Source organism: Leptopilina boulardi, unplaced genomic scaffold (assembly GCF_019393585.1).
Source record: "Leptopilina boulardi isolate dan_hultmark-lab unplaced genomic scaffold, ZJU_Lbou_2.1 LbouV2_116, whole genome shotgun sequence".
NCBI lineage: Eukaryota > Metazoa > Arthropoda > Insecta > Hymenoptera > Figitidae > Leptopilina > Leptopilina boulardi.
Window position 1 is genome coordinate 87,358 of NW_026137659.1, and position 27,853 is coordinate 115,210.

General features: G+C 22.1%; 4 protein-coding genes across 6 annotated transcripts in view; 1 reads left to right on the forward strand and 3 right to left on the reverse strand.

Annotated features, from left to right (window-relative positions):
- Positions 1–7,476, reverse strand: part of LOC127282915 (beta-TrCP) — a 41,986-nt gene extending 34,510 nt beyond the window's left edge. For both annotated transcript variants that reach the window (XM_051307506.1, XM_051307501.1), the window contains exon 1: positions 6,901–7,476. In XM_051307506.1, coding sequence (XP_051163463.1) covers positions 6,901–6,951 — 51 coding nt within the window. In that variant the 5' untranslated portion in view covers positions 6,952–7,476. The remainder of the gene's footprint in view (positions 1–6,900) is intronic.
- Positions 7,477–8,142: 666 nt separating this feature from the next.
- On the reverse strand, positions 8,143–11,725 carry LOC127282905 (phospholipid phosphatase 5). Its single transcript, XM_051307488.1, has 7 exons — positions 11,539–11,725; positions 11,281–11,390; positions 10,897–11,002; positions 10,662–10,809; positions 9,978–10,106; positions 8,560–8,730; positions 8,143–8,461 (listed from the first exon to the last, which is right to left on the reverse strand). Exons 2-7 carry the CDS (start codon positions 11,361–11,363, stop codon positions 8,346–8,348), a joined length of 753 nt encoding a protein of 250 aa, XP_051163445.1. The 5' UTR covers positions 11,364–11,390; positions 11,539–11,725; the 3' UTR covers positions 8,143–8,345.
- Positions 11,726–11,829: 104 nt separating this feature from the next.
- LOC127282888 (KAT8 regulatory NSL complex subunit 3) lies at positions 11,830–20,972 on the forward strand. Of its 2 annotated transcripts, none has more exons than XM_051307468.1 (9): positions 11,830–11,989; positions 12,965–13,281; positions 13,662–14,247; positions 15,907–16,188; positions 16,286–16,969; positions 17,182–17,413; positions 17,538–17,576; positions 18,458–18,619; positions 19,900–20,972. In XM_051307468.1, exons 2-9 carry the CDS (start codon positions 12,983–12,985, stop codon positions 20,955–20,957), a joined length of 3,342 nt encoding a protein of 1,113 aa, XP_051163425.1. In that variant the 5' UTR covers positions 11,830–11,989; positions 12,965–12,982; the 3' UTR covers positions 20,958–20,972. The 2 variants fall into 2 exon arrangements, with proteins under 2 accessions (XP_051163425.1, XP_051163415.1); XM_051307458.1 differs by having other exon boundaries at positions 11,834–12,265.
- LOC127282896 (crossover junction endonuclease EME1-like) lies at positions 13,069–27,765 on the reverse strand. The gene is made up of 4 exons (XM_051307480.1): positions 26,415–27,765; positions 23,657–23,710; positions 23,440–23,567; positions 13,069–13,206 (listed from the first exon to the last, which is right to left on the reverse strand). The coding sequence occupies exons 1-4, from the start codon at positions 27,579–27,581 to the stop codon at positions 13,176–13,178; spliced, it is 1,380 nt and encodes a 459-aa protein (XP_051163437.1). The 5' UTR covers positions 27,582–27,765; the 3' UTR covers positions 13,069–13,175.
- Positions 27,766–27,853: the final 88 nt, after the last annotated feature.

Consider the following 27,853-nt stretch of genomic DNA (forward strand, 5'->3'; position numbering starts at 1 on the left):
CGATACAGGTTAATACACATACTAATGAACACGCACGTTCATTTCGCTTATACATAGACATTACACGATCGCAACGAAACCTACACTTACAATTCTACACGCATAACGATAAATTTCGCTGGGGGTCGGCATATATCGTTTTCTTATATACTAACTACTGAATATTTTTACCACTTGCGAGAAAGAAGTTTACTTATAATAACTTAATAATAAAAAATAGTTTACTAGTGCCAATGGTGTAATTTTATAGAGGTTACGCTGGGTTCATTTTTATTATTAATTGTTTATATAGATTTTTCTTTTTTTTCAGATTAAAAATTATGATTGTTATAAAAATTTTTATTGCAAATAAAAATTAAATAATTGTAAAGATGACATCAAAAAATAAAAATTAATAAAAATAATAATAAATTTAATAATTAATAATAAATTTATTATAATTAAATAACTTTAATAAAACATTTTTTATAAATTGAAAATAAATTTAAATTAAAAAGAATTTAAAACACTATAAACATTTGAAACACGTGTGTTGACAGTTGATAGTACGTTCTGCTGGTTAACAACACTTTCGAAAATCGGATCAAGTCGTAGAAGTTCGAGTAGGACACGAAGCCGCAAACAGACAGAACTTCGGTTAAATTCGTAGTCTCTCGGGAAAATCCGTGACTTTTAATATAAAGTTTTACAAAATGTGAAATAAGTATACGGATATATGTTATTTTTCTTACTATTTTGTGAAATTATTTATTATAATATTTCGTATTCTGTGAATTCATAAAGAAAATACTAATTTTTAAAATAAATATACTAATTCTTATTTCTTAAAATAATAGTTACTCTTAAATTCATTATATATTTTCATAAAAACTGTAATAGTAATCAGTATAGGTGCACTTTTTCCCTAAATTGTAACATTTATATTAAACTCTAATATGAGTTTAATACTTAGTAGTATGAATTTTCTTTCAGTGTATTATTCTTTTACGACTCACTTTTTCGATCATATGAAATATTGGCAAAAGTTATAAGATAGTAAGAGTGAGGGTTACATATATATATATAATATATGTTACTTTCTGCAGTACAAATCTCAATAACCATTTATCACGCTTCGCGTAACAGAACAATTTATAATCATACAGGAAATATGCTGCTATATTATACAATATTGTAACAGCTATATTAAATCATTTTAATCTACTTTTATTCTATAGTATCAAATAAGAGTGAAAATCAGATTCTTTATAGAATAACAGAGTTGGTTTTAATGTATACGATATATATATGAATATAAATGAATGTGTACTTAGTCAAGTATAATTTTCTCATATTGACTTTTCATTTCGTTTATATAAAATACTTTTCTTTTATAATAATATAAAAATAACTGTTAGTGATAAAAGAACAAAAAAAATATAAAATAGTATACTATTATGACAGCACAAAAAAAAAAATTGGACTCATTTTTGTTGCAACTCATATTCAGTTGGGTATATCAAAATGAGTATGGGACAAACTTCATGTTACTCAAAATGATAGTGGCTGGAATTTCAGATTTCTAGGTTGGCATCATTTACAGGGTAATTTTGTATTACAATTATTTTTTCTAATATTTCAACAATACCAGAAAGATTATTTTTACCAGTACGAATATTTAGAAGTTTTTAAGGGGAGGCATCACCCCCAATTTTGACCCACTTTAATTTACATTATTAAACGAGGTTCTATTTTTTTTCTTGCATCATTTGGGTCTTAAAAACATACAGGAATGTCCAAAAAATGAAATTTTAATTTATGACCATTTTATAAATTAAAGTCTTAAAAAAATTAATATTTTAAATATCTATCTTTTTTTACAATTTTGACTATTTTTCATCGCCAATTTTTTTCCACGCTTTTTTTTAATGATTCTTATAAGAATCTCTCGCATGGATTTTCAAAAATTTTAATTTTTTCAAAAAAAGAGCGAAAAATATAAGTTAAAACATCATTGCACTCTTCTATTAAATATGTATCTTCGTTCACAATTTTAAGTATTTTTCATCGTCAAATTTTTTCCACACTTTTTTAAGGGGGTAGTCTGGTGTTACGATGCCTTTTTGGGAGCTTATTTCAGGATTTTTTTTTATTATAAAATAAAATATAATCACTCCAAATCTTTTTACTTCGTTTTATTCTAATCATGAAGTGTTGAAAAAAATTATAATCGATTTTTTTTTATTAGATTTTGTTATTTATATTTAATATTAATGTTTATAACAAAAAAATGCTGGCGCAGATGATTTACAAAAATCTATCCGACCGATTGCTCCAATTTTTTTACAGCTTATTCTACACAAGCATGGCTTTGGCCCGTACTAGAATAAAACATTTTTGTTAATAAATAACAAAATAGCGGACTATATAAGCAAAAAGATTCAAAAATTGTCTCTTTTTTATTGACAAAAAGTTAAAAATAAAAAAAAGTTATCATTAAAATTGCGTAATTCTAGTACGCGCTACAGCCATACTTCTGTAAAATAAGCTAAAAAAAAATTGGAGCAATCGGTCGAACAGATTTTTGTAAGTCACCTGCGCCAGCATTTTTTTCATATAAACATTAATATTAAATATAAATAACAATGTCTAGTAAAAAATAATCGATTATAATTTTTTTCAACACTTCAAAAGGAGAATAAAACGTTGTAAAAAAATTTGGTGTGATTACATTTTATTTTTTAATAAAAATAAATTCTGAAATAAGCTCCTAAAAAAAAGGCCTAAACACCAGACTACCCCCTTAATGATTTGTCAGAATCTCTCGCATGGATTTTCAAAAATATTAATTTTTTCAAAAAATAAAAATTCTAAAATGGTCAAAAATTAAAATTTTCTTTTTTTGACCACCTTATATGTTTTTAGGACCCAAATGATGCAAGAAAAAAAATATAACCTCATTTAATAATTTAAGTGGGTCAAAATTGGGGGTGGTGCCTCCCCTTAAGTAAAAAGTATTAATTATTATTTATTTAGATATATAATAATTAATTTTATAAGTTTTGAAATTTACCGCTATTATTTAAGTTGGCAGTACCGTTCCTGTTGTCAAAACACATGTTTTCATTTTTATAACCTAAAAACATATTTCCTTTATTATTTTATCACCCGATTACGAGCAATTTTCAATCAAATAATATATAAAGTCTAGCATGTTATTTACGTTTGGTAATTATTATATTTCATGTATTTGTGCAAAATTATTCGTTATTTCACAATATTTTAGCCTTTTTCTTATTCTCAAAATGAAACTTGCCTGTTTCATTTTGATACTTTTACCTTAGAACTCGAAATGAGACAACCAGTTTCGTTTTTCATGTGTATCAATTTGAGTATGAAATTCATACTCACTTTGAGTTCAGATTTTTTCTGTGAGAAGAATCTACTAAATAGAGTGGTTAATTTTGGACTGACTAAATCGGCAGTTAAATGGATTATTCTTTTTAGTAAAATGTAAAGGAGCATTTTCATGTCTGTCGAAAGAAAAAAAATTATTACTGTCTGATAACGAAATGCACAAATTTGATTGGTTGTTCAGAATCTGCTCGATTGTGGACAACCAATCAAATTTGTGCATTTCGTTTCTGACGGTATTTTTTTCAACGCCAAAAGTTTTGAACGTTCAAATGAACGAAATATTTTTTGTCACTTCTTTAAGTACAAATTTTATTACAAAATATTGTTTTAAATATCTAAAAACAAGTTATTAATTTAATAATTGTTTAATTTACCGTTTTATTTTACATTTCCATCATAATTTTTAATAATTTATAGATTGAAAAAAATATTTCTTTCATTTGAACGTTTAGAACTTTTGGCTCATATTTTTTTCTCTGTCGACAGAGCTATAAAGAATTTTTTATGTCATATATTAAATGGAATTTTCATTAATTTAAATTACTGAACGAATTCTCACTAATTCAAATTTAGAGAGTAAGAAAATTCAAAAGTCGTAAAAAATGATAAAATAAAAGAAAAAATCGTTAATAATTAAAAGTTCCCCCTCCCCCCCCCCAAAAAAAAACGAAAATATGAGGGAAAAATCGAAAATTGTTTTTCGCGTAATTTTAGAAATTAAAAAAAAAAATAAATAAATAGAGAGAATTTGAGGGTAAAAATAAAATTATGAAAAAACGAAATTGTATAGTTAAAATCTATAAAATTCCCAATTTGATGAAAAATTTCTGTCTGATTATCGGTTTTTTCCTGTTTAATTAAATTCCCAATATTATTTCACGGTTTTCCCCGCTTATATAGTATATCGACACATTTGATATAAAATCATCACAAAAAAAAATATTTAAAACTCTGCAAATATATAAAATATAAAAATATTATAAAAAATGTTCAGAAATTTTTTTTTTTTAAATAAACAAATTATATTTTTAATTATATTCAATTATATTGTAAAATATTCATTCTATAAAGTAATAACAAACTCTATAGAAAATGTTGATTTGTATAATATTTTAAATGCGCAAATGTCACATATAGTGTAATTTTTTTTTTTGTATTATTTATTTTTTTTATTTCAAGTTTTATGATTGTTAGGTCATTGGCTGGAAAAGTACATTTCTAATTACAAATGAAAGGCCATGCTTTGTCGTAAATAAGACACACGACAAAGCTCTAACGGAATGTTAAGCAGCTTTGTCTAGATCGCACCTTATTCATTGCCAAGAAATACGGTTAAGCATCTTTGTTTCTCGTTTCATTTTACACAAGCTCTCTTGCGGATTCAATTTCGATATTATAATAGAAATTAAATTTATTTTTAAACATTCTATAAAATTTAAATTCATCAAATAAAATCATATGAATTTAAAAAAAAAAAATTTCTACTGAAATTGTGACAATTATTACATAAAGAGTTAAATAATAAAAAAAAGGAAAATTAAAATAAAAAAAAAAAAGAATAAAAAATACTTAAAACTAAAATAGTGGGAAAATCGTAAAAATAGTTTCTAATTCTATATAAACATTGTTTAAATTTTTTCATGAAAAAAAAAAAAACATTACATAGTTGAAATTGCACCTTTTTTAAGAACTTTAATTTTTGTATTATGCGATAAAGAAAATTATTTACTGTTTTCTTTCGAGGATTCCCACAGTGTTTTCAAGTTTTAAAACTCCCATAACACTTAAAATCTCTTATGGTAACTATATAGTCAATGCTTGAGTCATTAGTTTGCTCAATGGCTCAGATATTATATATTTTTCTCAGTAAAATGCATATCAACAAACAAACGGAGCTTTGAACTCGTTTGAGTAAATTAAAATTTCAACCAATTGGAAAACTATGTTTTAATATAAAAAAAAAAAAAAAGCACGAGGTAAATTTAATAAACTGATATACGTCTCTACAGAATCCGATATTTGACCTACTTTTAAACAGACATTTCACCATGGGGTGGGAAAATTGAAGAAGAAAAAAAACAAAACGTCAACAATGAAAAAAAAAAAAAAAAAAAAAAAATGCGAAATCAAGAGAAAAACAATAGTGAAATATGAAAAAAAAGTAGGTAGGTAACTAAAGTTGTGAATGATAATGACATACATAATTATATATTTGCTTATGTGTCATTTTATATATAGAAAATGTTTGAAAAACCATAAAAATATTTTATTGAGAAAAATTGACCAAAAAAGAAATGATACTCTAATTTCAAAAAAAAAAAAAAAATGTTAACGGTACAGCTGATAATTATATTACACTACAAGGAGGTCAGTGTATATTACAAAATTTTAAATTATTAACACAAAAATTTACACTGTTTACATAAAAATAAAAAAATTCTCTCAAATAAAAAATTTCCACTTTTTTAAATTACTAAATTATTTATTTATGTAAATTAATTATCATTTTTGTAAAATAATAATAAATAAAATTTATTCTGTAAAATAGAATCTTTAATCTAATTATAATAAAATTGCTAATTATAATTAATTTCTTAAAAAAAACAAAAAAAAAAAAAAAACGAGAGAATTATATAAAAGTAAACAAAATTCAATCATTTTAAAATTCATTTAATTTTTTTCCACATTTATAATTTTGAGGAAACTTTTAATAATATCACTTATCAAAGATTTCTTATCTCTAATTGAGGACATTTAAAATATAGCACGTAAATTTGAAATTTCTGGTAAAATAAAATAATTTTTCTTATGTCAATTTCTTATATACATTTCGAAACTTTAAATGAGGAATCAAGAAAAAAATGAATAATCGATAATACGCATTGAAAAGGAAAGTAATATACTTCAGAAATAAAAAATCTAAATAAATCAATATTAAACTAAAAAATTTAGTTAAATTTTCACTTTTAATTAAATTCTTTTTAATTAAAAAAAAATTATATAAAATAAATAAATAAATAAACACATAAGTGTTATCTTAACACTGTTCTTAATCGTTGCGACCAATGTTTGTGGCGCATGTACCGCTAAATATAACACCCAAGAGCATATCAGAATGAACGTTGACGTTTAGTCATTGTACGATCTATCAGTCTTATTTATTGCAAAATTTCAACTGAAATAAATGTTCTGATTTTCTCTTCACACTATATAGATATATCGTCATCATGTATGTTCAAAACACCACAGTCATAACCTCCCAAAATTGCAAAAAAAAAAAAAAAAAAAAAAAAAAGAAAAAAAAAACCCAAAAAAATAGTACTCCGAAATTTTTCCATGTCCCACATGCTATAAAAATTTTACAACACATAAAAGAAAATCTTGAAAATATTTTTTCCATATAATAATTTAAAACACAATTTTTCTCTATTATAAATGAAACATAAGATGGCGGGTAGAATGAGAATTGAGAAGGAAAAATATTATAAAGTTTGGTTTGCGCACCTGCAAATTGCTCGAGTCCTCGTGTTTATTATCTGTTTCCATTTTCATCATTTTTTTTTCCTTTTCTTCTTTTTAAAGGGCGTGAATTGCACAATGTCTATTATAGCTGATTTTTTGGACGGTACACTCGTTGGTCGTTATTTAGCGGGAAATGAGATCAAATAATAAATATATAGATATATATAAAAGGGGGAAAAAAACACAAAACCGGACACACACTGATATATAGAAGGACTGCCTAACACGAAGAATGACGCTTACGGCTCTTCGCCATGCACAGGAAGTCGATGCACCATTTCACAAGCACACAACAAAATTGAAAACAATTGTCATTTAGGCGTTGGAGATGGATGTACTGGTTAACTTTTTTTATGAAAATTGAACACTTCTTTTATCTTTAAAAATAAATATATCTAGATTTAGTAGGGAGGGGTTCTTTTTTTTTTCTTTTCAGTTGAGAAGTGATTATTATGTTAGAAGTCTAGGAGAAAAATTCGACTTCCAACTCGCCTTCTCAACCAGTACACCCAAGTACATCAGAGTCAACTAGGAGTATCCAAGCAGTTAGCAGGAGAACCGAACACAACCGATGTAAATCGAAGAAAGACGATAAAAAAGTCAAGTCTAGTTTTCAAGATAGTCGTCAGATCGAGCTGTTTTCATTCGTTAAAAAAAAAAAAACGAGGCAAATTTAAATTTAATATTTTTTTCTTTTTATTAAAATTAAATATAAAAAAAAGAAAAGAAATGAATAATATAAGTATTCAGGGACAGTGTGGGAAATTTTATTTTTCACACTTTAAAAAATATATACATAAAGTTTTTTAAATTCTTTTTATTCAAATGGAAAATTTGAAAAAATTTTTGATAATAAAGTATTAAAAAAAGGTAAATGGGATTATTTTTCGTACTTGGATCGATTTTAAGACAAAAAAAAATTGCAAAATTTAACAAGTTAACAAATATTTAATTATTATTATTATTATTATTATTAAATAACATTACTATTTTTAATTAAATTAATTCTTTAATAAGAATAATTTTTATACACAAAATTTCAAGTAAAACAGTTATTTAAAAAAAAAAAATTTCAAGTCTTTTTAAATTTCTTCTATTTCAAATGTATTATTAAATCAAATACATAAAATTATTATCTTAAAAAAAATATAAAATAAATTTAAAAAAAAGTATCCAATTGAATAATTGAAATTATTTTCCTTATATTAAAACAAATTTAATCAATTTATTTAATATATTAAATTATTTATTTATTTAAAAAATAGATAAATATTTATAATTTTCATTAAAAATATTTAACTATATTGTTATACATTTTTGGATGAAAAATACTGAAACATTGGACCTATATATATAGAAAATTATCACAAAGCAGCAAATAAATAAATAATAAATTAATAATAAAATGTATATATATATATATAAATTCAATTAACGCTTATTAAATAAGGTCGATGACAAAATTGAGAATCCAAAGATGGATAATAATGTCTATAACATAAATAAGAAATACCAAATCCAATGAGGGATCCAATTAAGACATCTGTAAAAAGAAATTAATTTCTTTTATTCTGTTATACATTTTTTGTTTTTTTGTTTTATGGATCAACCAAACATTTTATAATAAAAATAATTAATTACCTTGCCAATGATGATGATAATCACAAGTTCGACTCAAGGCCACAATAAGTGCAATTACTAATGGAATTAAAAATGCACACAAATTCCAAGAATATCCTTTTCCACTTAATGTAAATGTGCGCAATTTCCCAGCTAAATAGAAGGCAATAAATCCACAACTAGCGAACGCAACTGAAATATATACCCAAAAATAAGTGAATAATAAAATAAAAAATAAAATAATAATAATAATAATAATAACAGACCTCGGATTGACTTTAAGAAGCAAAAAAAAAGTCATTTTAGTCGATTTACATTACCAAAAAAAGTCGAAAAAGTCAATTATTTTATTTTAATTAAATTTAATTAGTTTTAAATAAATATTTTACTTTAAATAACTAATCTTGTTAGATATTAAATTTATTTTATTAATTCTGTAATGAGAATAATTCTATAAAAATATTATCAAGAAAATTTATTTCGAATATTTCAAAATCGAACTAAGATAAATTTTCAAAATTTTAATTAAATAGAATAAATTTCTAAAAAATATTCTTAAAATTCAATTTTTTTAATTTTTTTTAAGTCGTATTTAAGCAATTGAAATTCAAAATATTTTGTTAAATTTCAGGTCAATAATTAAATTTTACAGGATTGAATTTAGATTAAATTAGATGGAAATTTTTTAGAACTACAAATTAAATTTAAAAAGATTTTAAATTGAAAATTTTTGAAAATAATTCAATTTCAAGTGATTTTGAATTAAAATTTTTTGTAATTTTAATTATTATTATTTTTTTTTAATTTAAACAATTATTGAATTGGTGTTTTTATTGAAAATTTGGAAAATATTCAAATTTTTGCCAGATTTTCATTGAATTTTTTTTTTTTTTTTTTTTAAGTTTGTGACCAATTATAATTATAATCAAATAATTGAAATTATTAAATTTCAAAAAGTTTTAGATGGAAATTTTTAAAAGATTTTAAATTGAAATTTTTGGTAATTATAATTATTTGATTTTTTTTTTTAATTGTAAACAATTGTTGAATTTCATAAAATTTTTAATTGAAAAATAGTTTAAAATAATTCAATTTGTGAGGAATTTCGTTAAAATTATTGAAAATAATTAATTTAGAGAAGAATTTTAGTTAAAAATTTGTTAAATAATTGAAAAAAAATATATCTGAAAAAGACCTGTATTGTTTACTAAAAAAAGTACTTTGTTTAAAAATGTAAAAAAAAGTCGAAAAATTCGCATCATATCAAAATAAGTCGAAAAATGTCGTATTTTCAAAAAAAAAAAAAAAAAAAGTCGGAAAAATTCGTATAATCCGAGAAAAAGTCGCATAAATTGTAAAAATTGAAAAAGTTATAAAATAAAGTAAATATTACAAAATACTGTCACAAATAAAATCAAAATTGTTTATCAAAATCTTACACGAGCAATGTCCACTTGGAAATGATTTTCTGCCTTCCATTATAACACGATGATCACCATTACAATTTAATTCTAAATTTGTGTCTCCATTTGGAAAACAACGCCAGAAAAAATCTGGCCTCGGTCTACCTGGAAAAAAAATTATTTCTATTATAATATACATATATATATTAATTGATTAATTTTAATATTCATAATAATATTCATATTTTAATATTTAATTTTCGATAATTTCTGTTGCTGAAGAATTGTTTAGAAATTACCGGAAAAAATTGAACTTCAAAAGTTTTTAATTTAAAAAATATTTTCAGATAATTGAATTTTCTAAGAATATTTTTTAAAAATTATTAAAACTAATTAAATTTCAGAGAAGTTATAGTTCAAATTATTAAATTTCCAAAAGTTTTAGATGGAAAATTTTATAAATAATGTTTGGTTTTAAATTAAAAATTTTTGAAAATAATTTAATTTCAAGTGATGTTAAATTGAAATTTTTGATTAATTTAATTTAGAGAAGAATTTTAGTTGAAAATTTGTTAAATAATTAAAAAAAAAAAAAATGAAAATCTGAGGAAAATTTGCATTGTCTACTAAAAAAGACGATAAAGTATAATCCAAGAGCTGAATGGATTGATCCTTTTAAAAAATTGTACTCCCAATAATGAAATATATATATTTTCTTACCGACAATTAATTTTAAAATATCTACTAATATTCCGCTTAAAGCTAAAGCAAGTGTTGAACAAAGTATTCCTTGTCGAAGATCAAATTTGTCCTTTGTAATTTGAAATGTAATAACAATTATGGCAATTGGTGGAAAGAAGACGAGAGGCTAAAAAAAAAAGAATTAATAAATTAATATTCACCAAAAAAATAAATTACCTAAAATTAAAAATCAATAAGAATTAAAAAAACAGACCCATAAAACATTTGTTGGTACATAATCTTCTTTTTGTGGATTTTTATATAACCAAAGTTCTTCGGGATGAATTTTTCTTTCAAAAGGTTCTGCATATTCCAACTTTCTAAATTAAAAAAATATTCTTAACTATGTAGAGGAAATAATTAACATGTACGAAAATCGTCAATTTTGCAAACGTCAGCAATATAATTTAATGAAAACGTATGTTTCATTATTATTATTTCACAATTATGAAAAAAAATTGCATTATATTTTTTTCACAAATATATACGAATTTTTATATTAAAATATTGAAAAATTCTAATAAAAATATTTTTATAATAAAAATACCTACATTTTTAAGAAGAATTTTTTATCTAAAGCAAAAAAGTGTTTACTTACAAAAATATTACAGCCAGGAATGCACGAAATAATATTTCCAACCAAAAACCTTTTGAAAAATCAGCTTCTTTGGCAACAATCATTTCTCTTGTGTAATTTGTTTATCATTTCTTGAAAAAAAAAAGAAATCGTAAAAAATACCAGAACATTTATTTAGTAAATAGACTTTTCATAAAATTGTTGACAGTGTCGTATATATAAAATTTCCCGGCAAAATAGCAATAAAGATAATAAACAATTATTGAGCAATTCATTTACCTTTTTAAATGGCGCAAATAAACGTCAAATAGTAATCTTAATTTTATCAAATTAACAACAAATTCAAATATTCGTTTCGTTTATATATAGTAAAAAAAATTATAATAAACTGTGTGAAAAAAATTAATTTTTACTATTCTTTTCTTTATTAAAATTCAACATAAAACTCAGGGATTGTCACGGCTAAAACAATTTCCTTGAAAAGCAACCTGTTTTTTAATTGGCTGTCCAGAAGAAATGAACGTATATGATTGGAGAAAATTTAGTAATCATTAAGCGTCTGCATCGTCTGCATTTGTACTTTCTTGATTTTCATCTAAATTGTTAATACCCTAATTTTGTATATAAATAAATAAAATAAAATTATAATCTTTATAAAGATAAAAATGTTATGATGATAATTTTCTCTATTTAAGTGTTCAAAACAACGTATATGATAAAGAATATATAGGTTAGTTCTACGAACAATATTCTACGTGATTCTATAGGGTTTCATTTTCATTGATCTCATTGTTTGTGTGCAGCCACGTTTTTTTGTGTGTGTGTCTAAATTTTATTTAGAAAAAAATATTCGAATTATATAAGAGATATAAAAATTAAATTTTCAATAATTATGTACATGTGTGCATATAAGTGAGTGTAAAAATAATTTCACCATGGGAAAGTGTTTCTAGTGCGTCTTTATCCAAAATGAAGCTCAAAACACCCTGTTAAACAATTTTATAAGGTATTTTATACTAAAAACGAATCTATAATAAAAAGCTATTACCTTTTTTTTTACTATATTTCCAATTAAATATTTGAATATCGAACATTTTTAATTGTTAAAATATATAATAACACTCTTAATTTTGAGGTTATGTATGTTGATTTCGTCAAATTTTTTTTTCTTTAAAGTGATGTAATTCTTATATTGAATTATATAAATTAATTCGTGTTTATACAAGTAACAAATTACAATCACAAGAAATTTTTCTGATTAAATATTCATTTGTTTGTTATAAATTGTGTTAATTTTGATATTACAATTTATTCTAACAATTATTAATATTTTATATAGTAATATATAATTTTATTAAATATTAAAAAAATATTTTTCTTTATATTTAATTTTTTATAACAATCATTTTTTAATGAAATCGAAAATATATTTTTATCAGAGATAAACAATTTTATTTACATTTATTTTTAGTATTTTTAGTATTAATACTTATAAAAAATTTTTATATTACTGCTTTTATTATAATTACTAAAAGGTAAATAATCGGCGAAAATCAGTATTAAATTATAATTAATGATCATGGAATTAATATTTCTAGTTAATTTTCTTTTTCAATAAAAAATTTTATTTTCGAAAATTCATGAATAGTTTTTTTTTTTGATAAATCTAAATAAATAGTAATAAATTAAGAAAAATTACTTTTAGTGAAAAAAAAGCTAACAAATGGCAGAGGTTGTTAAGGCAAATTCTGGAAGGGATAATTTTATGAAAATGTTATTAACATCGGGAGCTACTGTTACTCCACAAGGAAGTCCAGGACTACCTAGTCCTACGGGAGATATAATTGACGATAATCCAAATCGATTTACAACATATTTACATCAACTTGCCGGTTGTTATGAACTCGAAGTCGATGTCATTGTTCGAGATCATTGTTATGCTCGTCCCTGGAATTGGAAACCAGAAAATGTCTACGTTAAACCAATAAAAAAGATTTTCTTCACAAAAAATAATATTTTATCGTAAGTTGAGAAAAATTATTACTTCACGCTAAAATAAAAAAATTCACTATTTATTAATAAATCGGTAACAAAAAAATTAAATTTTTATAAAAATTAAAATTTTAATATTTGATTAATAATACTGAAACAATGACGTAAGTAAAACAAAAAACACTTACACTGTGAAGGTAGAAATTAAAAAAAAAAAAAACCATAGTTACGAGTTTTGGAAATAAAACAATAACAAAAATTAAATTTTCTAATCTGGTTTGTAGAAATAAATTTTAATTTTTAGAATTCTATTTTTTAATATATTTTAATTTTTGTACATTAAATTTCATTTTTTTGTTTGTATTTTTATTATTAAATAATTTAATAATAATAATTATTTTGCCAATTAGCGATAAACAAAAATCTGAGGAGAATATTGACGTGGAATATTATAACGACAATCAATCATCACCGCCATTTGATTTGGGACGAACACGACATTTAATGGATGAATTGCAAAGATTGGCAAATTTTGTTAGACCCGATGATGACACTGAATGGGAGGAGAAAATTGATAAAACATTTTGGAGTCAAATTCAAATTCGTGTATTTGCAAAAGTAGTGAGAGTATTGACGGCCGAAAGATTGGCGAGACTTGCAAAAACTGGTAATACAATGGAACCTGTATTTCGAAGAACATCAGTTGACACTGCTGCAAAACGATTTCGTGAAATAATGGCATCAATTGGATGGGATATTAGAATTTCACAATGGATTCATTGTTTATTATTTGATTATCTTCCGCAAGAGTATTTGGTTATTTATTTAGATATCCTTCAAACATTAAGACTGATTATTCCACAGCTTATTGATAAAATGATTGCTGTACAGACAAATATTAATGGAAAAGGTGGTCCAGTTACATGGGAGACATTGGGATCATTATTGAAAAGATCATGGGATCCAGTGACATCGACATTAAATTCTAATAAACCGGTGGGTAATATTATAAATTTTATTTTCAAATTTTTACAGGACTCGGAGTGTACAATTTTTTTTTTTTTTTATGCAATTTATTTTGACTTATAGTGGAATAAAAAGCAATTAGTTGACTCTTTTTTTTTAAATTCGCTTCGTATTTATCAATTTAAAATTGAAATTGATTAGGGAAAAATAATTTTCCATAAAGTATAGAATAATTATAATTTATTAGTTCATAAAGAATTTTTTTAACATTCCTTGAGCTCATATTAATTTAGAGAAAACATATTTTCATTAATTTAAAAATTATTTGAGACAAATTTCAAAAAAAATTTAAATTAGTTGCTGTATTTATTGATTAAAATTGTAATCAATTTAAATTTAATTTAATTCTAATCAACTACCAGTTCAATAAATCAAAAAAATCAATTTTTACAAATTCGAATATTTAAAAATTTTAATTTAGGTATAAAAATTTCAATGTAATTAAATTATATTCGATTCAAATTTTAAACGTTCCGAATCTCTAAATTTTAATTTACATATTTTCTAGTGATCCAATTTTCAATCAATTTTTATTTTTATTTGTCGAAATTAATAATTAAAATTTTCATTAAATACAAGTAGGTACATTCTATTGAATTGAAATTTAAAATTAACGAAATTTAAATCTGTCTAAATAGTAATTTATTTAAGTTTCAAATTTGTCGAATTTTAATTTATTCAAATTTTAAAAGATCAATTTTTTTTTTTTTAAATTTATTAATTTTAAATATATTTTTTATACTAATTTATTTATTTCATGTGTATATTATAGTTATTTTATATGATAAAGAAAACTTTTGTTCTTCAAAAGTGAAAATCACAAAAAGTAATAACAAAAAAAAATTACTTTTGAATAATTTTTCAAAATTAATATTTTAGTTAAACTTTTTCAAAGAAAAAAATTTATTACTTAAAATCTTGAGAATTATTTTGACTCAAAAATTTTTTTATATAATATTTAACTCGAAAATATTCAACGAATTTTACAAATTGATACTTTATGTTAATTTGTTTAAAATTATCAATTTTTGAAGATCGTTTCAATTATTTTATATATTGATTATTTCAAAATAATTTTCTTTTCTTTTTTTTTTAATTAAATATTTTAGGATATTTTCAATTATTTTATTACTTATTTGGAAATAATTTAAATTATATATTGAAAAATATATTTATAATAAATTAAATTTTATTGATTTAAAGTTTTTTAAATTATTTGATTGAATAATAATTGAAAATATTTTGAATAATTGAGGAGAATTTCAATTATTTGATTTATTTGGAGAAAAATTTCAATTATTTTATTAAATAATAAAACATAATGTCAATTATTGGATTAAATTGAATATGAAAATAATTTATCACGCGCACTGAAGAAAAGGATATTAATAAAAAGAAAAATTTTGTAAAATCAAACTCAAAAATATTTATAACAATAAATTGTATAAATCTTCAAATTTGACAAAACTGTCCAACTTATATTTTTTAATTACTGTTTTAAATAGGAAAATTTTTCATGAAAAAATTTCCAGTTTTCAAAAAAAAAAAAATATTGGCACAGTTCACAAATTTTTGTCTCATTATCTTGTGTATTTTGTTTTGTAATTTTCAAACGTTTTTCAATATTAGAAAAAATTACCAGGCAATCCAATTTTGGTGATTGCTCCTTCTACAATGGGAAATAGTTCATCTCCAAGGCAACTTAAATGGGTTTCGCAATTAAGTGCATTGGGAATGGTTGTGAGTGTTTTCGTGCCTTCAGGATTATCAGCAACAAAAATGACAATGATGACTTGCATTGATCAACTTGTACAAGCCACACGAACAAAATTGCAAGAAGTAAGATCCGATTGTCCCGGTAGGCCGATAATTCTTTTGGGTTTCAATACAGGAGCTGCTTTGGCTTGTCAGGTAAACTAAACTTTAATAACAAAAATTTCAAATATCTTTGCTAATTAATATTTTTTAATAAATATTTTTAAATAATTTAAAAAATTTCTCTCAACAGATATCACAAATGGAGCATGTGACAGCTGTAATATGTCTCGGCTTTCCATTTAATACTGTTGAAGGCAAAAGAGGATCGCCGGACGATACTCTAATGGATATTCGATGTCCGGTTATGTTTGTAATTGGTCAAAATTCAACTCTTGTACGTCCCGATGATTTGGAAGATTTACGTGAAAAAATGTTAGTCGAAACAAGTCTTGTTGTTGTTGGTACAGCTGATGATCATTTACGAATTTCAACAGCTAAAAAAATATCTGAAGGCATAACACAAAGTATGGTTGATCGTTGTATTCTCGATGAGATTGGCGATTTTGTTGGTAGTATTCTTTTGCAACCACATCCACTACCATTGAGACCTATTACATTGGCAAATTTAGACGCTCGAAATAAAAAGGATTGTCGAAAGAGAAGAAATTCAACAAGCAGCTCAGTGGAAAGTGAACCAAATTCGCCAAATATCAAAAAATCAAGACCAGTTACACCAGTTTTAAGTACCATTTCAAGTGGACAAATTATAACCGCTAGTTCAGTATCGCGTGCAATTAATTTGCCAACAAATTTATCTGTCATTGGAACAAATACAAATTTCACGCCAACAACTTTAAAACGAAAACCACGTGTTGTTTCTAATCAGAAGGCAAATTTCCCGGAAAATGTTATTTCATCAAGGCTCATGGCTCAGGTGAGAAAAAAAAATTTTTTCTTTATATTTTAATTTTATATATGGATTTATATATTTTAAAATTATACCTCTAGTAAACAATTGACAATATGACAATTTTTAAATAATTATTTCTTCTATTTAATTGAAGAAAATTACTTTTAACCTGGAATTTATATATTTAATGATTAGAGTATTTGAAAAATTTTCACAACGATTTAAATATTTTACAGCAAAATTTAAATAGTGGAAATGGTGGAATAACGTTAAACATTGGATCATTGGCAAGTTTATCACCAGCAGGACCAATGAAATTTGCGTCTGGTAATATTGGACAAAGTTCACCGGGTATAACAAAAGCTGGAGCTTTGACAAAACCTCCTGCTTCTGCTCTTCAAAAAAGTCCAAAAATGATACAAACTGGAACTCAAAATATTGGAAAAATGAAAACTGTTTCAGTTGCTGGTTAGAATTTTTTTTTTTTAAACTATTTTAAATTGATTTTTTTGTTTTCTATTACGAGAAAATATAAATATTATTTCAAAAATTTAATAAATAATTATTTATGTTACGTTTCTTTATATTACAGGAGGAAGTCAAATAAAATCTAACCCGTCTTCAATTTCAGGTAATTAGAATTTTTATTAATGACAAATTATAATTCACTAACTTTAAATTTAAATAATTAATTTAGTGAAAAAAAGAATTAGACAAAGAAATTCTATTTTATTAATTATTTTTTAATTTTTTTTACTATAATCATTAAACAATAATAAATTAATTCTAAACAAGAATCAATAATTCTTTTTACACTTTTAAAAATTATTTTATATGTTTTTTTTTTTAAATATATTTTCTAATTGCTAAAAAAGTAAATTAGGCCACAACAATTTCAGTCGAAATATAATGGTCTATTTTTAAAACTTTTTTAAACTTTAAAAGAATGTTGCGTTTTCTAAATATTTATTAATATAAAATATGTAAAATATTTCATTTGAAGTTTATATACGAAATGAAAAAAATTTGTCATTTTCAATTAATTATTTCACAAAATTATTTTAATTAAAGTTAATGGTTCCAATTTCCATGTAACCAAATTATTATTTAACAAAAATTTCCTTTGGAACAATTTTTTATTTCCACATAATTTTAATTTGAAAAAATTTTCATTTAACCGGATTTTGATTGACTTTTCATTTAATCGAATTGTCATTTTGTTTTTTTAATCAGTGATTCTTTAAAATCATTAAATTAGGACTTAGATCCCTGAAAATCATAAAAAAAGAAAACCTCGTGGAAATTTGTAGAATTCCAGTTTATGTTTTGTTTTGAGAAATAATATTATTATTATCTAAAAACGTAAAATTATTCTACTAAATTATTATATTTTTGAAAAATAGATAAAAAAAAAATTCACTTTGTGAAAAATAAAGAATTGACCGACCCATTTTCAAAGAAATTCTTTTTTTTCAAACAATGAAAATTTTTTTTTGCTTTGTTTTTTTGCAGCATCTCAAATAAAAACATCCGGCACAAGTGGAGCTTTAACAGCACTTTTACAAAGTGGTAAAAGTCCAATTAGCATCGGTGGAAGACCAATTACATCTAGTGTCCTATTAACTCCTAGTGTTACGGTAACACCAACATCATCACCAGTCGCACCTTCAAAAGGTAGAATATTTATATCTAATCCTTTAACAAAAAAATAATTGAACGAAAGCTGTGCTAGATTTTTGATAGTAGAATTTTTATTTATATATCAATTCTTTTTTTTATATATATCAAAAAACGCTTCTTTGGCAATTTTATTGCACGTCTTGACAAAACGTAAAAAAATTATTTTAAACGAATATTTTTTGAAATATCATTTTTAAGAATTGAAGTAGCTTGAATTGTTATTAAATTTCTTTTTTTGTTGGCGTCATTCTTGCTTTCTGGGAAAGTACAAAAATTGTAAATATCAAATGCTTATATACAAAAAAAAAAAAAAAAAAAATGCGTGTAATTATAGCAAAAGCTTTTAATGTCTATAAATTGATTTGATTGATAAAACACTTATTTAGTAAATTCAATATTTCTATTCTCTTAAAAAAAAATTAATAAGAGTATTAATAAAAGTAAAATTTAATTTTATAGAAATTAAAGTTTATTATTTAATAATTAAATAATAAACTTGAGAAATTTATTATTTTTTAAATCCATATTTGAAGAAAAGGAAAAATAATGTTTTACACTCATTCAATTATTAATTTTGCCAGTAAAAACAAAAATAAATGTAAGAATTTAAATTGTACAACCACTACACAATTTGTTATTCATTTGATAATTATTTATTTTTTTTTTTTTTGAGTATTTACTACGTTTTTAAAATATCGTATTTTATGTACATACAGTATTAGTGAATTATATTTAAAAAAAAAAAATAAAAAAATAGCGTTTGTAAATATTTTTTGACGACAATCACTTATTGTGATTAAAAAAAACAAAAGAAAATAAAAAAAGAAATTGTGTCTTTTGGCTTTAAATTAAATCTGTAAATATAATATCCTAAACTTATATTTTATGTTAAATAAAACTTTTTCTTATACTTCAAATTTTTTTCAATTCCTGTCCTTTATCCTATCTAGGAAAAAAAGTCAATATTTATTAATCTCAGGAATTTCTGTGGATTTTTTCTCTCTTTCTCCACTCACTTTTTTCACTTTTTTTTTCTTGTTCTATGAAACATCAATTCGATATTTTGTATTTAAAGTTACAGTGGTTTTATTAATAAAAAGAAAAGAAAAATTTTTTTTTTTAAATTTATCTTTTTATTTACACAAGAAGAAAATAAAAATTTTTTAGGGCAAAAATCAAAGCCACTGTGGCTTTGAAATCGAAAGCTCGAAAAATGTTTTTTTTTTTTTTAATTGCTGACAAGTTTTTCAGACGGATATCTAATTTATTTATAGTGATGGACACCTCTGGACCAGTAAATGCGAACGAATATCTACAAAAGAATCCAAAGTCTTCGAAAGAAATTACTTCTACTTCTTCTTCTTCTTCTTCTTCTTCTTCTCGACAAATGAATCAAGGTAACAAAATTTATTCGCCAAACACAAATAATCTAGTATTATTGGAAAATACATGCAAGACAAAAATATCAAATTCTGGTCAAAATTCAGTGACAATTTTACCATTTACATCAAAAATAAAAAATTCTGAGAAATCAATGAAAATAATTCCAAAGATAACTGCTAATAATTTTACACGAAATTCAAAATCAAAATCAGAAACAACAACAACATCGACAAATTTTCTAAACGATGATTTAGGAAATATTTTAGATATTCCAATAATATTTGCCAAAGATGGCGAAACAATAAATTCAATTGAAAAATCACCAATTCTACCACAAATTCCAATTGTCAATACAATAAAAGAAAATTCAAAAGAAATTCATCATCCTTTAAAAAATTCAAAAATAGGTCCAACAAAAGTTGTTTTAATTAGCAATAAACAAGATAAATCGCAACCTGGAAAATTATTAACAACACAAAAACAATCATTTTTACGTCAAAGTCTTCCCAATCAAAATTTAAATAATCTTCTCATTCAATCTAAAAATAATAATAATAATAATAATCAAAATCATTCTAGTCCAATTGTACAAAATTCTAGTCGTTCTAATGAATCAACAATGAAATATACAAAAATTATTCTCGCCAAAAGAAATTCTCTACCGAATATTATTCACAATAAAGATAAAAGTGAACCGGTAATTTTAACAAAAACAAATCAAAAAATTGCCAAATTATTTAACACTGATAAAAATGAACAACAACAATTTGTTAATCAAATGTCAACGTCAAAAATTATAAATAATTTTGATGATGAATTTTTTGAAATTGAAGAAGCAATTAAAACAAATATTATCGAACGAAAAATCATTAATTCAACAGAAAATGATTTATTATTTCATGATGATTCAATAATAAAAGAAGAGATCAATATTAATAATTCTGAATGATACGATAATGTATAATTTTGAAAAAATATTTTTAGTTTCATTTTATTTAAAGTTTCTTTGAAAAATAAAAATGTTAGTTACACTAATTTATCTATTTTTCATAAAAATGTAGCAGGTCTACTGTAGAAAAAAAAAATTAAGCTCTACATTTTAAAGACTGAAAAATTAGAAAATTTTGTTTTTTTTTCTTTATTTAAAAATTAATATTAAGTTATAGTAGTCACGAACGATTATTAATTGAGAATTGTTATATCAGTTTTATTTGAAAAAAATTTTAAACTTAAATTTTCAGCTCCTGAAATGTATTTATTTTTCTTCTATATATATATATATATATATTGTAGATAATAAGCGTTTGTATAAATATAATATTCCACTGTGTTCATTTTAAAATGCGTGAAAAAAAAATGATGCTTTTATTTGCATTTCATTTATAAGCGACGAGAATTATAAACAAATGAAATTTAAGGGTTCATTATATTTCACCTAAAGTCGTAGCGTCCTATTTTTAGGAAAATATAATTATAATATTATAATTATAATCACAATTCTTCCTAAAATTCGTAATAATCATTTTTTATATCCATATTATTCATTTTTGAAAATTATTTAATAAATTTACCTTGAAATTTGAATTTTAAAAATTAATTGCATGGAAAGAAGGTTAATTTGGCAGATGTAAAAATTAATTAAAAAAACATAAATAATATTAGATAATGTTAATTTTTAATTAATTATTAATAAATAAATTAATTATTTTTCAAAATAATATAATTTATATTAATTGATTATGTTCATTTTTAATTAATTATTAATAAATTAATTAATAATTTTTTAAAATCGAATAATTATATTAATTGATTATTCTATAAAAAAAAAAATATTAGTTGAAAATTAATTTTTAAATTTACACCTGTGAAATGTGAAAATTTAACATATTTCAATTAAATTTTTCTAGAAAAGCTGTATTTAATAAAAATCTCTTTATAAATTTTCTAGAAAAATTTCATTAAAATGTAACGATGCTAAAGTACGCAATATTTATGGTCGACAATTAGAAATCAATTTTTATTTAATACGGAAAATTATAAAATTATTTATCTAAAAAAATACTTTTTTTTATAATTTGTTGATTAATAAAAACTACAAGAAATAATTTTTAGGCAAAAAATTATAGAATTCTTCATTTTAAAAAAAAAATTTTTTTTTTTCAAAATCGTTTATCATAAACATTGCATACTTCAGCTTCGTGAAATGTATTAAATTTTCTCTATTTCTCAGGTAAGTTTAAAAATTAATTTTCACCTAAAACATAAATTATACTATTTTGAAAAATAATTAATTATTAATTAAAAATTAATTTTTATTTTTAAATTCTGTTTAATTATCGTGTAGATCTTTATATGTATAAAATTTTGTGTATTGAAATATTGTGGCCTTAGCTCTTTGTAAAGAAAAAACAGTTTTAATTAATTTTTACAGCTGTCAAATTAATTTTTTTTACCATGCAACTGATCTTTAAAATTCAAATTCAAAAATAAAATAATATATATAAAATTTTATTAAATAATTGTACGGATATAAAAAATGATTATTACGAATTTTAACATTTTTCGAAAATAAAAGCAACAACGACTCTAGAGGAAATATAATGAATTGTCCTTTAATTATAGGAAACAAAAAAGTTAATACTCTAAAACGATATTTTTGTAATTTGAAATAATTCTTCGTTTCGAAAACGTGTCTCTTATTTTGTAAAAGACGCAGTTTTTTTTTTTAACTATATAGTCTTCATATAGAAAGTAATGATAAAATACAATTTGCATATACTTCCGAGATTTACATATTAGCTTTTGTAAAAGAAAAAAATGTAGATTACAATTTCTTTGTAATCAATATACTGCATATAAATATGAAGCGAAATTCTTATAGAGACTGAATTTATATATTTTAGAAATGCAGTTAAATGAAGAAAAAAAAAGTGATAATAAGATATTAATAAGAGAAAACTAAGTTATTAATTATTCGTAAATATGATATTGAACATGTATAAGTTATTAATGTACATATTTACATTTAAGTTATCACTGTTTATAACTTTTTTTTTTGTTTTTTTTTTTTTTTTTAATAAAATTATTCCCTAAACTAGAAATTTAATTTTTAATGTTAAAATAATTTTTGTAAAATTATGAACAAAAGACTATGTATATTTTCAATCATAATATATTGTAATTCCTTTCAAGCTCAAAAGAAAACTTTGTGTACATTTTTTTTTTCATTTTAAAAAATAATAAACTTGTTAATCGCATCGTTATAATAATAGTTGAAAATTTGTGAACCATTCATAGTGTGTAATTATATAAAATCATAAGTTATAGACAAACAGGCAGATCATATATGTAATTGCACAACTTTAATAATTTACCAATAATAATGATAATAATAAAAAAATAAATTATATTATAAAAATTAAAGTATTTACTTTTTATTTTCCACTCCCATGTCAAGTAAAAGATTACCATCCTCAGTTGTGAACATCGTAAAAATTCTTTTACTTATTTTTGGTCCAATTTTACGAGATGTAGTGACAGGTCCAGCTGCCCTTCTTATCTGTTTTGATGAAAAATTGTAATTAATAAATTTATATTACTACATTTTCATTTATATAGATTGAATATAATTTTTCTTTTTATAATTACCGGAACGTCTTTTAGGAGCATTTCTCCTTCCATCGGTGTACATTTTGAATAAGCCTAAAATATAATTAAATTTTTTTTTTATTTGGTAAATATAATACAAGAGATGATATTTATTATAAATAAAATTACAGGCTTCGGATTGTATAACTTTTTTTTTTTTTTTTTTTACTTTTTTAGACTGATTTAAATAAAAATACGACTTTTTTTTAATAGTAGTAAATTTCTATTAAAAAATTAAATTTTTTAAAACCATTTTCCATAAAGAATCTTAGTTTTTTTTAAAAATCATAAAACATGCTTTTATTCTAAAAAATGTGAAATTACCGTTCATTAAGATAAAAGAAAATAAAAATTGACGTGCAAAACAACTAATTTGTATGTATTCAAATTTTTAATATTTTCAATTTTTAGTTTCAGTTTCATTAGAAATTTTGATAAATTAACATTTAAATCAATTAAATAAAATTTAGAATATTATAATTCGAAATAATTTGAAACTAAATTTAATTAAAATTTAGATAAATTGAAATTCGGGTAATTTGAAAATTATCTAAATCAATTAAAATTTGAATAATTTTAAATAAATAAATTGAAATATATTAAAAATTATACGAATTAAAATTTTGATAATTTGAAACCTAAATCGATTAATTTTTCAATAAATTGAATTTGCATTTAATTAAAAGTTTAATATTAATAAATTTGTTTTAACAAATAAAAATTAGAATTCATTGAAAGTAGAAGCAATTGAAATTTAAATAAAAATTTTGAAATTTGATGGATTAAAATTTAAATCGAATAAAATTTAATTAAATTTTAAAGTTGATATTCAAAATAATAATTCATTGAAATTTGAAAGAATTAAATTAAGAATTGTTTGATATTTATAACAATAATAGTTTAGATAAATGATTTTTCTATATTATAGAAATTATGTATTATTTAGAAAAAATAAACAATAGAAAACTCATAGAATTTGGTAAGAAAAAATTTGTATAATTATAAAAATAATTTGTCAAATAATTTTAGATAACATTTTTTAAAAATAATTTAATTTTCAAAGATTTATTTTTATTTTTGAAATTAATTGAACTACAATTTCAAGAGAAATTTTTTTAGTGATTTCTGTTAATGAAGAATTTATTATAAATCAAATGAAAAAAATTGAATTCCAAAAGTTTTTAATTGAAAAATGATTTTCGAAGAAAATTTTCGAATAGAATTGTCGAAGAATATTATAAAAATCATTAAAAATAAAAATCATGTCATAGGTATTTTGTTTTTAATTTAATAAATAAATTAATTTTAAATATAATTTTTTTAAATAACAGACCTTAGATCAACTTTAAGGCACAAAAAAAGTCGTTTTAGTCGATTTATATTCCAAAAAAAGTCGATTTTTTTATTTTAACAAAATTTAATTGATTAATAAATATTTTACTTTAAATAACTAATTTTATTAGATATATTAAATTCATTTTATTAATTCTGTAATGAGAATAATTCTATAAGAATATTATGAAGAAAATTTATTTCAAATATTTCAGAATTAAGACAAATTTTCAAAATTTTATTTAAGCAAGACAAATTTCTAAAAAAAATTCTTAAAGTTCAATTTTTATAATTTTTGCATGTCTGATTTAAGCAATTTATTCGAATTAAAAATTTTGTCATAGTTTTTAGTTTTTATGGTCAAAAAAATTTCAGGCAATACATAACCAAGTTTTACAGATTTAAAAAAAAATTTTTTTTTAAAAAATAATATTGGAAGAGTTAAAATTGAAATTTTGTTAATTTTCAGACAATAATTAAATTTTACAGAACTAAAAATGATTTATCAAATAATTGTAGATGACATTTTTCAAAATTAAATGAATTTTTAAAGATTTACAATTTTGATTTTTGAAATTAAATCAACTTCAAGTGATTTAAAAATTTTTAATTTTTGATGATTTTACTAAAAAATTTATTAGAAATTGCAGACGAAAAATATAATAATTTGAAAACTTTTTAAGCGAAAACTGGTTTCAGATAGTTAAATTTTCGAAGAATATTATAAAAATCATTAAAAATAATTTAATTTCAGGAGAGTTATAATTGAAATTATTAAATTTAAAAAAAAATTTTAAAGGGAAATTTTTGAAATAATTAAATTTAGAAGTTTTTAAATTGAAAATTTTAAAAATAATTAAATTTCGAAAGATTGTGTTAAAACAATAATTATAATAATTGAGAAATTTCTAGTGATTTCTGTTGATGAAGAATTTATTAAAAATCACATAAAAAAAAATTGAATTTCAAAAGTTTTTTAAACTGAAAAATGCTCTTTCAGATAATTAAATTTTTGAAGAATATTATAAAAAATCATTGAAAATATTTGAAATTTTTGTAAATAATTAAATTTCAAGTGATTTTGAATTAAAAATTGTTGGTAATTTTATTTGCTAATTTTTTTAAAAATTTTTAACAATTATTAAATTTCATAAAAATTTTAATTGAAAAATAGTTTAAGATAATTGAATTTGTGAAGAATTTCATTAAAATTATTAAAAATAATTAATTTAGTGAAGAATTTTAGTTAAAAATTTGTTAAATAATTGAAATAAAGAATATCTCCATTGTAAATTAAAAAAAAATGAATTTTGTTTAAAATTCTTTTAAAAAAATGTAAAAAAAAAGTCGAAAAAGTCGTATAATCCGAGGCCTGAATTATAGTTGAAATAATTATTTTAAATATGACAATTAAAATATAATTTACATCCATCAATTGAAGAGGACTTCCATAAATTTGACAAATCGCCTCAGCAGTTTCCAAATTACATAATTCAAATTGGCACAATTGTTGTTTCCAAAGTCTTTTTAATCCAATTCCATTTTTATCAACTGTTACTGCACCACGTGTATCGCCACCAACAAAATCTGAATTCTTTGTTTGTTCCAATTTAAATGGCGTTTCGGCAATTGCTTTTGTAAATTGAAATAGAGCTAAATTTAATTCTTCCTGTGTTTGAATAAGTCGACTCGAACAATTGTATAACAATTGTATTTCACAAAGATTAACTTCAAGATCATTTTTTGAAATTTTTGCCAATGATCCATAAATTCTATCATTTTTATTTTTACGTCTCATCATTTCTTCTTCTTCTCCCAATTCTGAAATAACTTTAGCTCGATTATTCGTATTTTTAACATTTTTATGATAGGAATAATAATTTTTCATTCCATAAATAAAAAGTGTAATTCGTTTTTCTGGAACTAATTCAACAATTTCACGAATTGATTCAATAAATGTTCCATTTGATATTTTTGTTATAACATCTTGACAATTCCAAATTAAAAGTAAATGTATTTCATCTTGTAAATTTTTTTGTGAAGAAACTTCATTCTTTGAATTAACATAATGTTCTTCTATTTCTCTTTTCCAAGAAATACTAAATGGAATTAATTCAGTATCAATATTAAAAGTGAGTTCAAATTTTTGTAAAGAGGCAATTAATTGATTAAAATATGTTTGACTTTGTAAATTTCCATCAATAATAATTCTCATTGATTTCATTGATTCTTCGGGTTTTAAATTTTGTAAATTTTTATTAACCACTGCCTTTTGAGCTTTTGCTAGTGATAATTCCTCCTTTTTTCTCTCTCTTTCTTCTCTCTTTTTTTCTCTTTCTTCCTTCTTTTTCTCTTTTTCGGATATTTTATCATTTGTCTTCTTTGATTGTTTTGATTTTAAACTTCCAAGTGAGTCTTGCGAACTTTCAGAGGTTAATACTGAATTTTTTTTATAATGAAAATTCACCTCAGGAAATTCAAAACTATCATCATCATTATTGATGATTAAATCTTCTTTGATGATTAAATCCTCTTTGACTTCAATGGTATCAACAACCGATTCTTCAGAATCACTTAGTACAATCACATCCATTATTGTAATATTCGATCTATTATTAATTTAATGAACGATAATTTCGAATGTTATATAGGTTATATGTAATTTTTCAAAAAAAAAAAAAAACTATTTCTCACAATATTAACTAACAAAACTCAAACCACAATAGAATACAATCAACCGGTTCACGTTTTTAAATGTCAACAAATTTTCGACTCCATTTTTAAATATTCTACGCGTGCGCAAAAGTTTTCTTTTCAAAGAGGGCGCTAAAATTTAAATGAACAACAAAATAAAAAGTTTTACTT